The sequence below is a fragment of the Arachis stenosperma genome, chromosome 10 (genome assembly GCF_014773155.1).
Source record: "Arachis stenosperma cultivar V10309 chromosome 10, arast.V10309.gnm1.PFL2, whole genome shotgun sequence".
Classification (NCBI taxonomy): Eukaryota; Viridiplantae; Streptophyta; class Magnoliopsida; order Fabales; family Fabaceae; genus Arachis; species Arachis stenosperma.
Genome location: NC_080386.1, coordinates 126814199 through 126829475, shown reverse-complemented (window position 1 = coordinate 126829475; position 15277 = coordinate 126814199). Strand labels below are relative to the sequence as shown.

At 36.5% G+C, this 15277-nt stretch overlaps 1 protein-coding gene across 1 annotated transcript; it reads left to right on the top strand.

Moving 5' to 3' along the window:
- Positions 1-15210, top strand: LOC130954900 (sister chromatid cohesion protein SCC2). The gene is made up of 28 exons (XM_057881675.1): positions 1-475; positions 1118-1227; positions 1729-1865; positions 1937-2027; positions 2145-2401; positions 4508-4615; positions 5310-5421; positions 5699-5798; positions 5924-6110; positions 6215-6646; positions 6730-7244; positions 7323-7533; positions 7620-7670; positions 7782-7940; positions 8106-8273; positions 9054-9353; positions 9436-9588; positions 10407-10576; positions 10849-10942; positions 11318-11479; positions 11555-11659; positions 11724-11957; positions 12274-12407; positions 12574-12864; positions 12940-13366; positions 13887-13979; positions 14112-14237; positions 14352-15210. Exons 1-28 carry the CDS (start codon positions 216-218, stop codon positions 14577-14579), a joined length of 5415 nt encoding a protein of 1804 aa, XP_057737658.1. The 5' UTR covers positions 1-215; the 3' UTR covers positions 14580-15210.
- Positions 15211-15277: the final 67 nt, after the last annotated feature.

Sequence of the window (15277 nt, the reverse complement as noted above, 5' to 3'; positions counted from 1 at the left end):
GGCTCAATTTCCCCGCCAATCGCTTCCCCAATTCTCTTCCCAATCTAACCCTCTCAAGTCTCAAGGCTCACCACTTAGGGTTCACACACTCTTAAGCTTCTACTTCTCTTCACTCTTCACTCAAACCCTAATTCCTTTCAATTTTCCCCAAATTCTACCATTCACCAACCGTATTCGTCACTCCATGCCCTCCCAGAGCTGAGCTGTACCATTTCATGAGTTTTCCAGACACTTCCGGCGCCGCCACCGCCGTGGTGGCGGTCGCCTCGTCCGGCCGCCGCGGCATCGGACTTTCGAACACTATCCACTCCGAGGTCGCTCCCTGCCTGCCGCTGCCTTCTCTTCCGGTGTTCTGCGGCTCCTCCGATCGGGACCTCCGCCTAGTTGACTCGCCAGCGATGCTGAACCGTGTCGACGTGCTCGCACAGGCTGGAAAGATCGCTGAGCTGCTCCAGCACACCGATGTGTCGTACTTGTAAGCATTCTTTATTCAGTTTTTGTTCTGCATTATATGCTATCGCTGAGATTGATATTTGAGCTTTGAAGTGGTAGGGAAATGCTATATTAGGTACTGATTTCACGGGGAATATTCGGTGCTTTTGTTTTTTGAATTTGGAATTTGCGAGATGAAGTTAGACGCGCGTGAATTTCCATGCGATTTACTGTAGCCTATGCGATGAATTGTGACTTTTGGTGCTGTACGAGTTTGGCACCTATGTAGTTGAAGTTGTTTAGTTTAAGGCATTCTTGCTGAAGTTTGCAGGTTTATATCACAGGAATATTAGTATTGGACTTAGATTTTGATTGATGCTATTGTTGTTGGTTTGAGTAGAGTTTAATGCTTTACAACTGTTGATTGGTTATTATTATTGTTGTTATTATTTAAACTTCATGGATAGAATATTAGTGAAGAGATAACTGCTTTATGAGCATTGTGTATTAGTTTATCGTGTTGATTTATGATTAGGCAAATAACTGATATTTAGTTCAGTTATTTTGATGTGTTCATATTAATGTTGTTTTGTTGCTGTTGTGGTCAATTTTGGTTCTGTTACTATTTTTGATATTATTACTGAATTTAATTTAATTTTTATCTATTGTGTTGTGTTTTATATAGAAACTTAAGAGATGATAACAGCAATGGTTCGTATATGTACATTGAGCCATTGGAACTCCATGATGAGGTTCTCAGGTGCAATCCTGAAGCATTTGAATACAGTACCACAGGTAAACACAGTACATGGTTTTCCTTGTGAATGTTACCTTTCCGGATCTATTCCAGTCTCATAGGCTTGTTGCTGCTCATTATACTACAATGATTTAAGAGGCTGAGATTTAGGACAGAGTGAAACTGTCCTACATTAAAGACGTTTTTATTTAATGCTCACGAGTCATGAGTTACTGTCAGTTATAACTTTCAAGAGGTTCAACATCACTTGCTAGTTGGTATAGACGTTTATTTTTTTTGGACATAGCATTGTACTCTGGTCTGTGTAGATGTACAGCATCTTGACTTGGTCTCAATCCCAGTTCAATGGCAGCTTGGTGTGTGAAAATGCAATGTACATAAGCAATGTTATTCTTTGGTAAAACTAGAGCTTCGGTTTTTCAAACTAGTCTTCTAATCATGTATCCAGCCAGAGCTTATCTTTGCCTGTGGTTATAATTTTCATTACAAAATTTGATGGTGCTCTGCTTATTGTTTATTGTATTGTTCAAGTTTCTCAGGTCCTGTCAAGGAGCAGATCTCTGGTCGTGCGGTGGGTGAGAAGAAGCTCCGTGAGTCGAGTCTTCCTGGCATAAATCAAACTAGAGAAGACTACAATGCAACCCCTAATCGTCAACATGACCATTTTTCTTCAAATGTATGGATGCAGTTGCTTTGTGCATTTGTTTAGATTTCTATGGTTTGCTGATTCTCAAAATGTTTTGGCAGGACATTTCAACGTTATCTTCCAAAAAATCAAAAGTAAGGAAGAAAGGAGGCGATGGAATTTCTGTAGGGCCCAGTTCTGCCGAGCTTCAAGGTGCTATGGATGATTCCTACGTGTTAATGTTATTTGTGCTCTGTATGTGTATATATGTATGAGTTTTGTATGATCATTTTTATGCGTCTAAACGACTGGTAACTTGTATCATTTTAGATGCAACCATTGGAAGGTTTTGTGAGTTTTTGGAAGACTTATGCAGCAAAGCTGAAGTTCAGACTGATGATCGAGATGAAGCAGAATGGCTGCCATTGTCACTTTCAGATCTTAGATTGCTTGTTAATGAAATAATGTCTATACATGAGAAGAAACTTCTGCATATTGTTCCTGTTGAAGTCCTTGTGAGGATACTGAATGTTCTAGATCATCAAATACATAGGGCAGAAGGCCTGTCAATTGAGGATTGTGATAATGTAAGTTACTTATCAACTACTTCATATGCTGAATTTTCATTTTGGAAGTAGCTGACTTAAGAGCTCAATTTTTCTCGGTAAAAATTATTCAAAATCTGACTTGTACACAGTATTGTACTTGGTACTTATCAGAAGTTTGTAACGAAGTAGCTTCTTAAGTATATAGATCAAGCTTCTAAGGTTATGAGCTACAGAGATATGTGGCAAAAACAGATTGATTAAACAAAGCATGATACAATAGTTTGGCTTAATCTTAAAAGGGATTGGCAATAATAATACAATGGTAAAATACTAGAGACATGAAACATGCCTGAAGACAACAGTAGTGAGATAATATGTTATACATAATGAGATTTCTCAAGCAGCAAGACTTCTGATTATTAGGTTTAGGCTTAATCTTAAAGGGATTGGCAATAATAATACAATGGTAAAACACTAAGATGCATGAAACATTTGCCAAAGACAGCCGTACTGAGATAATATGTTATCCATAGTGAGATTCCTCAAGCATCAAGACTTCAGATTATTAGGTCGCTATCACTTCGTTGTTTTTAGATTTTTCCAGTCTAGTAAAATGTAGTTATATATAGTCTCATAGGCTGTAAGGATCGAGGTTGTTTTTATATCTCTGCCTAATATGATTATTCATGCAGAACTTTTGCTCTTGAAACATGGTCATCTCATTTTTAAATTTTCTCTGAAATTGAACTTTATTTTTAAAGAATCTGGCAACATGGATTGAATCCTTGAGTCTTGACCTGGTAGAATTGTCTCTAATGCTATGTCAAAGACCAAAATGACATGAAAAATTCGTAGATTTCGGTTCTCGTGTTTCCTCTAATTTCTACATACATTTGAGTTTGGTTGGTGAAGTCTAATCTTTTTAAGACTCATGGTCATTTGACTGAGGTTTTCTTTATTGTAGAATAAGTCATTTATATAAAATTGTTTTAATTTCTCTAGTGATTCCATTACTGTCTTTTCCAATTGATGTTTGATGGTACCATTCATATTTGCTACATTACATATGCTTCAAGATTTTATGATCCCCCCCTCCTTCTTCAATTTCCTTTGCTCTTTTAATCTGCTGCTCCCTGCATGCTTTTTAATCAATGGAGAACTCAGATGAATGCTTACTGTGGCTTATTTCCTCATGTTTTTATCAATTCTTGTAGAATAATTTGAAATGCATCATTACCTGTTATGGAACTTGTTCGATTGTTAGGATTTTGTGAGTGTGAAAGGACATGAACAAGTAGAAAGTAGGACTAGACCTTAGGAAGGAAAATATTAGCAACAATAACACTTAACTTTTTTTTTTTGAAAGAAGAATTTCATTAAGACAAAAAGACGAATAATACAAGATAGGGAGTAAGAGTTCCTCTATGCAAGAGTAAAACAGAGCCAAAAGGGTTATATGTAAAGCAGTTTTTCAATTTCTAAACATGTATGAGGGAAAGTTCTCTATGTTGTATTAATGGGAGTCTGCTTTGAGGAGCTATAGTCAGAGCATGCTACTACACACATGGATGTAATAACCTAATGCTGAGCTGGCATGGAGAACTTGGGAGAAGGGGAATTCCATTGTGCCATTTTGGGAAATGAGAGATGCTAATGATTGAACAAGTTTTTATCAATTATTGTGTTTGGAATGTTTGAAAAATGCTATTTATATTACCTGGAAATTTTGTATTTAACTCCAACTAACCTGCGCTATTGCTAGACAACGTTTTATCCTCCATGCATCCTCCAAATCTCTGGAGTTTGTTTACAAGAATAGCTTAGAATTGGTTATCTAGAAAAGGGAAAAAGGAAAAAGAATGTCTCCCAACTTGCAGGACACATAAATTGGTCAATTGAAAGAAAAATAAATAAAATGAAGATATTAGGGGAAAAGATAACAAAATTTAATTAGCAACTTTCAGGAAAGAATGTGGATTAGCTAATTGAAAGTTTGATTTTTGATCGAGTTCAATGATGTTGTTTTGATCAATTGTTCCTGACCTTAATTATTGGGATCCATTTTAAGTAATGTACAGTGATCTCATATTCTTGATTGTCTTATGTTAATCATTGTTGTCACAACCATGTTGTTCTGTGTTTCAGTCAGACTCGGAACTAATTTCATCTATTTTGATCGCATTGGAGTCCATTCATGCTGCACTAGCTGTGATGGCTCACACTGAGATGCCGAAGCAAATTTATAAAGAAGAGGTGTGTTGATTTAGCAAATTTCAAACAATTGTTATTTTTGATAACTAGAATTTTATAAGAACCCTCCTTAGGTTGAAGCTAGTATATACAGAACGGGCCCCCAGCAGGATAAAAGTGTTGTTATATATTATGGAATCTGTAGTTTTTCTTGTGATGATGATGTGCGAAATGTTAGTTCCTTCTGATTATTGATTCTTAATGTGCAATATGAGTTGGTCTGAGAGCATGATTGGGAACCATGAAAAATGTTTCTTTAAAGAAAAAGTCTTTTACCTAAAAATAATCAAGTTTGCATAAAACTGAAAATAGAATATAATAAAAACTAATTTATTTAAGCTAAACATAGCTTATAAGAAAAAGTTGATTATTTGAAAATTTTAATAATTTTTGCCTGTTTGACTTCAAGTATTAAATAGTAAATAATATAAATAATCATTCCATACCCATTTTGGTAATTATACCTTATAAAAAATAATATAAACAATAATTTCATATACCATTTAGAAAATAGCTGTTTTCATACATTCCAAACACACAAGATTATCTTTAAGTCACTTTTTAACGAAGTATCTAAATATAAATTGATTGTTAGACGATCATTTTAAAAAGCGATTATACAAATAAGTGATTATTGAAATAAGTTAAGTTTTTTAATGTTCCAAAACACATCCTAAATGTAATCTATGCCTGTCAGATCATTGAGAGAATTTTGGAGTTTTCCAGGCGTCAAATAATGGATGTTATGTGTGCAAGTGATCCATCGTATCGTGCGTTACACAGACCTAGTGAAAACACTGCATGTGAAGGTTAGTCTTTTTTTCCTTTTTCTTCTGGTTTTTCTTCTTAATAAAGTATTTATTTGCTTTCATGACTGTGCATTTTGGAGAATGGAGATGCTACTGGAAATGCAAAACTTCTTATAAAATTGCATTTTTGACTGTATAGCATATCTGTAGTTAATGATGCATTATAATTCATTTGAAGAATCCTTTGACTGTTGTCCATTGGGCAAGGGAGAGATTAGAAAGAAGTTTTTCTTCTATGTGGTTTGATATTGATACAGCTAATTGTTATGTTCTCCAGTTGATGATTATTATGAAGAAAATGATGCAGAATTTGGTTCGGCAAGCAAGAAACGTCGTACCAGCAAGAGTACAAAGATGAGGAAATCAACATCAAACAGGTGCTACTACTATTATTATTATTATTATTATTATTATTATTTAACTTCTTCAATTGGATTGATCTCACATTAGATTTGATAATATACTTTTCTTATTATTATAACTCTGGTCTTCACTTTATTAGGGTTTCTTCTGCTGTGAATACTATCCTTCAGAAATTATGCACTGTTCTTGGATTGCTGAAGGATTTGTTGTTAATTGAGAGGTTATCAGATAGTTGCATTCTTCAACTTGTAAAAACAAGCATTACAACATTCATGGTTGAGAATATCCAGCTTTTGCAGCTGAAGGCAATTGGTTTACTTAGCGCGGTACTGATATTTGTCTTCTATCTTTAAGAGGTTTTCCAATGTTGGCTTCCATGCTTATTTCAGCAACTAATTTTAAAAATCGCTTTTACAACATGATGGCACAGATATTCTATTTATACACACAACATCGCACATATGTGATAGATGAAGTGCTTCAGCTTCTTTGGAAATTACCATATTCAAAACGAGCTATAAGAGCCTACCACATACGCGAGGAAGAGCAAAGACAGATCCAGATGGTTACCGCTTTGCTGATTCAGTTAATTCACTGTAGTGCTAACCTTCCAGATGCTTTAAGACAAGCATCAAGTGGTAATGCTGTGTTGGAAGTCTCGGTTGACCCTAATGATCCAACTAAAGGCCATGAAGCCACAACAGAAGCTTGCTGTCTATTCTGGAGCCGTGTACTTCAGCGGTTTGCAAGTGTGAAGACCCAGGATGCTTCAGAGCTGAAATCCATAATGGAGAATCTTGTTACTGATTTACTCACAACTTTAAATTTGCCCGAGTATCCTGCTTCAGCTCCCATTTTGGAGGTAGCTGTCTCTGTGTGTGTGTGTGTGTGTTACTACTGATTTGCTAAATATATCAGATTAGTTTACATTGAGAATTGTTTCAGGTTCTCTGTGTCCTACTACTTCAGAATGCTGGGCCGAAATCTAAGGATGTCTCTGCACGTTCCATGGCTATTGATATTCTTGGTACAATTGCTGCAAGGTTGAAGCGTGATGCTTTGGTTTGTAGCCAGGAGAAGTTCTGGATACTTCAGGATTTACATGGTCAGGATAGTGCTAATCAGCAATATCCAAAAGATTCTTGTTGTGTCTGTATGGATGGCAGTACCGACAATTTATTGATATGCCATGGCTGCCAGAGACCCTTCCACACTGACTGCCTGGGTATTAAAGAACATGAAGTTTCCAACCGGAACTGGTACTGTCAGACATGCATCTGTCATAAGCAACTGCTTGTATTACAGTCATATTGCAATTCCCGGTGTAAGGATGACGTGACAAAGAAACGTAATGCATCAAAAGATTCTGAAATTTCAAAGCATGAAATTGTTCAACAGTTGCTCTTGAATTACCTTCAAGATGTCACTTCTGCTGATGATATCCATCTGTTCGTTTGCTGGTTTGTACTTGACAGTTCTCCTAATTGACATATTTGAGTTTTATGCAAGCAATGGTAATTCATGTGCATGATGTGCAGGTTTTATCTCTGCCTGTGGTACAAAGATGATCCTAATTGTCAGCGAAAGCCTATATACCACCTTGCTAGAATGAAATCAAGAATCATTGTACGGGACTCTAGTACCATCTCATCCACGTTGACGAGGGATTCAATTAAGAAGATTACTTTAATTTTGGGTCAAAACAGTTCATTTTGTCGAGGGTTTGATAAGATTCTTCACGTGCTTCTGGTTAGTTGATATTCTCCATTTGCATGATTTTCCAAATGAACTGTAATTCATTGTGTTTAATTATTTTTTTTCTGTTATGTATCCAGGCAAGCCTAAGGGAGAACTCTCCAGTTATCAGGGCTAAGGCTTTACGAGCTGTAAGTCTAGTCAATTTCTAAAAATATACTGCTCTTTTGTGAAAATGAGTTTGCTTTTTATTGTTTCCTGGCATTTAATTAATTTTTTCTTTCATCTCATATAACGAGCAGGTTAGTATCATTGTAGAGGCTGATCCAGAGGTATTGGGTGATAAACGAGTACAGTCAGCTGTTGAAGGAAGGTTTTGTGACTCTGCAATTTCTGTTAGAGAAGCAGCATTGGAACTTGTCGGCAGGCACATTGCTTCACATCCAGATGTGGGTTTTAAGGTATGTGTCAATGGACTTTTCCTTAATGGTTACAGTTAAAACTGATCTTCCTTTATTATTTTGTTATGAGGACACCTGTAGCCTATATTTTTTTTTTCTTCCCATCATATTTGGGTTGATGAAGTGTTACAAATTTTAACCAATTTTCTTTCCTGTGTTGTGTAGTATTTTGAAAAGATCGCTGAGAGAATCAAAGATACTGGAGTTAGTGTTCGAAAACGAGCAATAAAACTTATTCGAGACATGTGCAGTTCAAATGTCAACTTCTCTGGCTATACTAGGGCTTGCACAGAAATAATTTCACGCATTAGTGATGATGAGTCAAGTATCCAGGTATTTGCAGTTGCTGCTCGAGTCTTTTTGAGACAAGGCACTAGTATTGTAATTACTTTGTACCTATTTGTCAGCATGGTAATTTATTTATTGAAGTAAGGTAATGTTAGGTTTGTAGGTCTTTCCCCAACATGTTCCTATTAAGCATAAATTTTGATCTATATTTTAGGATAAAGTATTGTTTTAGTCTCTAACTTTTCAACGAAGTTCTAATTTGTCCTAATGTTTAAAATGTTCTATTTTTATTCCAAACGTATTATTTCATCCTATTTTGGTCTTCTGGTCAAAATTAAAATTTTTTCTTCTAAAAATACCTTTTCCTCCATTATGATTTTCTTCTAAGTAGCAACGAAAGTCATAATTGTAGTGGTCATAGTGGTAGTTGTAGTGATTTGAGAGTGAAAGTAGCAGAAGAATAAGAAAAGTAAGAAGATAATAAATAATAAGAGAAAAAGGGTATATTTAGAAGAAAACGTTTTAATTTTGACCGAAGGATAAAATAGAATGAAATGAAACATTTGGGACAAAAAAAGAACATTTTAAACATTAGGGACGAAGTTGGGACTTAACCATAGGGATTAAAATAATATTTTACCCTTTATATTTTTTAAGAAGGATATTAATGGGTAGTTACCTCCTCCTGTATAAATTAGTCACTCATGTTGGAGCCTGCTCTTATTTGTTGCTGTGTCATATGATAGAGTATCTATATTTATTGTCAATGACTTGAACCTCTTCTGCTGTTTAAGATTTTCCCCTTATCATGCTTTTCATTTGCAGGACCTTGTTTGCAAAACGTTTCATGAGTTCTGGTTTGAGGAGCCTTATGGTTCACAAACTCAGGTCTTTGGAGATGGTAGTACTGTTCCACTCGAGGTGGCTAAGAAAACAGAGCAAATTGTTGAAATGCTCAGGAGAATGCCCAACAATCAACTTCTTGTAACTGTAATAAAGCGCAACTTATCACTTGATTTTTTGCCCCAAGCTGCAAAAGCTGTTGGTGTCAACCCTGTGTCCCTTGCTACAGTGCGTAAGCGCTGTGAGTTAATGTGCAAATGCTTGCTGGAGAAGATATTGCAGGTATGTCGGTGTCTTGATGGTGCGTCTAACATATGTTGGCCTATGTTGATATGGAAGTAATGGAATTTATGTTGACGATCAGGTTGAGGAAATTAATAGCAATGAAGTGGAGGTGCATGCTCTACCATATGTGCTGGCCTTGCATGCATTTTGTCTTGTGGACCCAACTCTCTGTGCACCTGCTTCAAACCCATCCCAGTTTGTTGTTACTTTGCAGCCATATCTTAAAACGCAGGTTAGTACTATCTTCTTCACTTTACTTATTGGTGGAGTCAAGTGTTACTTGGATTCATTTCTCTTGGATTGGGTCAATTACTATTGTGTATATATTGGATAGCAATTTAACTAAACCACCCAGCATTATCATGTCTGTTATTGGGGTAGCTGTTTCAGAATTTGCAGGGCTTATGTACTTATTCGTAATACTCCTCCGTGATCCATAGTAGTCACTGCTAAATTGCGATGTGTCTCAGGAATCCACTATTTGACCATGATTTCAACTGATCTTTAAACTAGGGCCCCTTGGTTCAAGTTTACTGCTGTTCCTTCATTTTCCTAAAATAGAGAAACTGATCACAACTGTTTTGTGAATCCATCCCACTTGTTTCACAAAGGTATCTCAGGATTCTCTGTTCACAATAGCTATTTTGTTTGGCAGCAGTTTTTGAGCTTTGAGTCCTCACAAAAATGCTGTACTTCAGTGTTCTGTCTGAGGTTGTTCAAGCTTTTCTAGCCAAGTTCATCCATGTTTCCTGGCTTCTCCAGCCTTTAAGATCATCATGTATTCCAGCCAGTAACTATCATGTATTCCAGCCAGTAACTATGTCATCATCACTATTGTCAACTTATTGTTGATGTCGTATTTATATGATGGTGCTATAAGTGCTAGAACTTCAAAGTATTAGGTGGCGCCAATTGGGATGCTGTATGTGGTTAACAGCTGTGATTTACAGACACTATTTGTATATGTATCTTATATTTGTTTTCAAAATATTACAAATCTATGGGCCAGGTTGTTTATTGGATCCATTTCTTTATCTTTCTGGTCTTCAGGTTGACAATCGCATGGTTGCACAGCTAGTTGAGAGTATAATCTTTGTAATTGATGCTGTGTTGCCCTTACTTCGGAAGTTACCTCCAAATATTGTTGAGGAGCTAGAGCAAGATTTGAAACATATGATTGTCCGGCATTCTTTCTTGACAGTAGTCCATGCTTGTATCAAGTACGTTTGATGGACTCTGAAACTTATAAATGTGAAACATAGTTTCAAAATATTTTGATTTTGATGTATTAAATTGGTATATTTGAGTAGCTTTCTTATGCAGTAATACCTGTGCATACATGTAACTCTGGGAAAAAAAAATTAGTGCATGACATTTTTTGGGAATGATCGTACTGTTTATGTAGCTAAAACATCTAATGAGAAAAGGCTTTCTGGTTTTTTTGTTTAAAGAAGAGTTTGCTGCAAAGATCTTATTTCAGTTTGCTTAACAGGTGCCTCTGCTCTGTAAGCAACATAGGCAGTAAAGGGGCTGCTGTGGTGGAGCATCTTATTCAGGTCTTCTACAAATGTTTGGACAATAAGCAGGTTTGTTGCAGAATCATGTTGACATATCATCTTTTAGTTAATTGGGTTTATGGGCATGCAAGTTCATGAAGGCTAGTTTCACGAGCTTCAAGTGTACAGTTTCTGTTGGACACATATGCTCTTCATTTGAGATACCTTCTCTGCAGGTGTAATGTTAAGTTGATCCTATTCCTATTTCCTCCTGGCCTGAATGGGTATATGATAATCACTAAAGTTGGTGTGTTTTTGTGCCATGGCTTGTTCGCACTATATACTTATCATTGATTTATTAATTGATTATTATCTTAATCTTTATTAAATTAGTCCCTAAAGGTTGTTAGATTTAATTTTATATAGCATGTGTTATAAAAGTTAACTGTCTCCAATCATTTGCAGCAAGTTGGGCGATCACTCTTTTGTCTTGGATCACTCATTCGATATGGCAATTCTTTGTTGGTAAGCTCAAGCAATAAAGTTATTGATGTCAGAAGGAGTCTTACCTTGTGTATAAAGTTTCTCTCTGAGGAGGATTTTGTTGTTAAGGCTAGATCATTGCAGGTAAGAACTATGCCTTTATCTGGGTTTTTATGTTGGTTCAATCATGAAGTTTGAGATTTTTTGCATCTCTTGTAGGCACTAGGGTTTATTTTAATTGCCAGGCCTGAATACATGTTGGAAAAGGATATTGGAAAGATACTGGAGGGAACGTTATCTTCAAATGCTGACACTCGTCTTAAGGTAATATATTTCAACTTGATATATATAGTGCCTCTCTTTGGATACTAAATCAGCCTGATATCAGATTCAAGCATTGCAAAACATGTTGGAGTATCTCCTTGATGCTGAAAGCAAAATGGGAACAGATAAACCTGATGATAACGTAACTGGTTACACAGTTGGAGCTGTGCAGAGTGTACCCGTTGCTGCTGGAGCTGGGGACACAAACATATGCGGGGGTATAATTCAGTTATATTGGGATAATATTTTAGGCAGATGTTTGGATTCCAATGAACAAGTCCGCCAATCAGCTCTGAAGGTCAGTACCTTATAATCCAAATGCTAAGAAAACAAGTAAAATAAGTTGTCTTGAACTAAATGCAGTTAAAAAGGAAATTTTATTGTTTGATGGCTGTTTGGTGCATTATTCCTCCAAATCTTTTGGACTGAACATGTGAGAAACTTGGTAGATACTTCGTGAAGGAGTCTAAAGGCAAAGTGTTCGGTTTTGAACCTTCAGTCTCGAGTGTGGATTAGATATCTCATTCCAACTCAATACATGCATTACAGTAAAAGCAGTTGGGTTTTCTTTTGCTTCAACGTACTTAGAACAAAATAATTTGCTAATAATGCAGATAGTTGAAGTTGTGTTGCGCCAAGGTCTTGTTCACCCAATCACTTGTGTTCCATACCTAATAGCACTTGAAACTGATCCTCTGGAGTCAAATGCAAAGCTGGCTCATCATCTCCTAATGAATATGAATGAGAAGTAATCTTCTATATACAATTCTGAATGACAGTAAAGGTCAATGTTAGATATAAAAACCATTCATGAAGTAATCCCTACAAGTTTTAGCTGTTATTGGGAGACACATGCATAGTTTTTATATCTAACAGTCAATGTGGTTGTATTAATAAATAAAAAATCTCTGTAGGTACCCTGCATTTTTTGAAAGTCGTTTGGGTGATGGACTTCAAATGTCATTTATTTTCATGCAATCAATTAGCACTGCTTCTGAAAATGGCAATCAGAAAATCCCATCTAAAATCCCTGTATCTGGAAAAGGGAAACCCGAAACTGTCTCACTAGCTCAAGCAAGACTTGGTGTTTCTAGAATATACAAGCTCATCCGGGGGAACAGGAATTCAAGGAATAAATTTATGTCATCAATTGTGCGAAAATTTGACAATCCAAAGTGGAGCCATTCAGTAATAGCTTTCTTATCGTAAGTATTATTTGTTGCTGTTCTTTCTTTGTATGTAAGTTCTTATTAACCTTTTACCTGGCTTCTTTTTAACAGATACTGCACAGAGGTCCTTGGATTGCTGCCTTTCATTTCCCCTGATGAGCCCCTTTATCTAATATATGCCATCAATCGAATAGTTCAAATTAGGGCTGGGCCACTAGAAGCGAATTTTAAAGCCTGGAGTTCAAGGTTATCAAGAAATGAGAATCAAAGTACACCGAATGGGAATGGAATGTATCAACAGGAGACAGACAAGTCCACTATTATAACCCAAGGAACATCAATGGATTTGAATGGAACATTTCAGCAAAATCTAGATGCTCGTCCAGATTTGAATGACATGAGATCAGTGGATTTAAATGGAACATTCTACCAACAGCCAGATGATACTTTATCGAATAATGGCAGCTCCGAACCAAAGCCGCATGCTGTGGGTTCTGATTATTTTGCCTTCTCAAAAGATGATCTGGAGAGAGTTCAGGTACATCCTGCAGTGATTATTTTATTTATGTCAACAATGTCATGCTGTTTGAGGAAGATTGTTCCTGATGCTAGGCTATGTTTGCCTCTAGAGATATGAGGGGAGTAATTTTGCTCTACTTTAACCTTTAGGGTGGTAAAATTTGCCTTGGAATTTTTTAGTGTAGACTTCCCCCCTTTCTGCAACACCATATTGAGTGTGAACCAACCATCTTTCTGATCACCCGAAAGTAGATGCAAGTTCTTTGGACCCCATTTAGCTGAACTTCTTGTTTCCAGATTTCATAATCGTACCAACCCAGAGCATCAGGATTTTAATCCATTAGAGTTTATTCCAAAGGTTTCTTCAGCTGTCATTCTTGTGTTTTAATTTGCATACTGAACTCGCACCGCATGATGGCATGAGTAGGAAATATCCTCCTATTACTGACCTGAACATGAATGCGGATATCTGGGTGAGTCATTGTTTATTATTCTGGTCATGTGCTCACCCTCGTATTTTGTTCCTGATCCTTATCCAGGCAGACTGCTTATCAGCAATTGCACTGCAATTTCTCCTAAAATTGAAGAGACATCTGAAAATCATGTATAGTCTCAATGATGCTAGATGTCAGGTATGATTATTTGATGCATCTTGTCATCACTTAGCTACTTTCAAACGTTGCCCATCTTTCAACTAGGATGGGGGGATTAGATAGGAAGCTAACTGTCCTCTTGACCATTATGGTGCTTTTTATTTTGTTCAGGCATATTCACCAACTGAACAGCCAAAACCTGGAGAAGTTATCTCCAGACAGAATATCCCATTTAATATTAGTGAAACTCAGTTCAGCGTGCCTTCAAATCCACAAGAATTAATACAGAGATACCAGGTATTGTTGCTTGAGCCAAATGTTTCTTTCTTTCATGTGCTTGTGAGCTTGTTGCACCTGATTAGTTGTGAGTGTTTCTTAAGCCATTATTTCTCATACATATGTTGCCCCCAGGAATTTAAGTATGCATTGAGGGAAGATACGGTGGATTATTCACTGTACACTGCAAATATAAAACGGAAGCGACCTACACCCAGAAAAGTTCGGAGATCTGCACCCATGGCTAGTGGGGACTTAGAGGATGATGATGATGATGATGATGATTGGGGTGGTGGAATGCGCAAGATAACAAGTAGTGGTGGCCGTAGAGCTAACCTTAGAAGCAGCAGTAGGCAATATTGATAGATGTAAGTACATGATAGATAGGCTAACTTGTACATTGAATAGGAAGGGAGAAAAGAAAAATAGAGTAGGATGAGTGTCAACAGAATAGAGTTGAGGAAACAGAGTAGGAAAGCTGGGCCTGGAGTACTCCTCGCCTTTTTACAAGACTCTCATTTTTTGTCTGTTTCCTTTATATTTGCTTCATATTATAGTATAGTGGCTGCATTCTTTTATTGGTAAAAATTCAACTTGGTCGTTCATCCTTTCCTTGTGATTTTGTTCTGCTGTTAGTAAGTTGGAAGATTCGAGTCAAACTAGCAGTTGATTTTCCAGACAAGTAACAATTTGATCATCAGTTACTAAAACTAAGAAAGAAAACAAAGATGCTTCAGTACAATCACACAACGTATTTCCTCACAATTTTCATCGTTTGCTTTCAATTTTTTGGTTGGGTTTAATACTCTTGAATGTTTGCTTTGATACCTCGGTGAGGATCGCGTTTATTAGATCGCGTCTATTATCAATTTCACGCAGTAGCTTAATCTTTAATTGAATCCTTAAATTTCCCTGTATAATATTTGATGGTATTTATGCTCAGTTTCCTTTTACCATGATGCCGAGCTCTATGGATACAAATTGTACATACCACAAAATGAATTGTCCCATGGCGTATTTAGTGAGTAGCCTGGAAAATAGGAATCTTTACAATCGTTCAT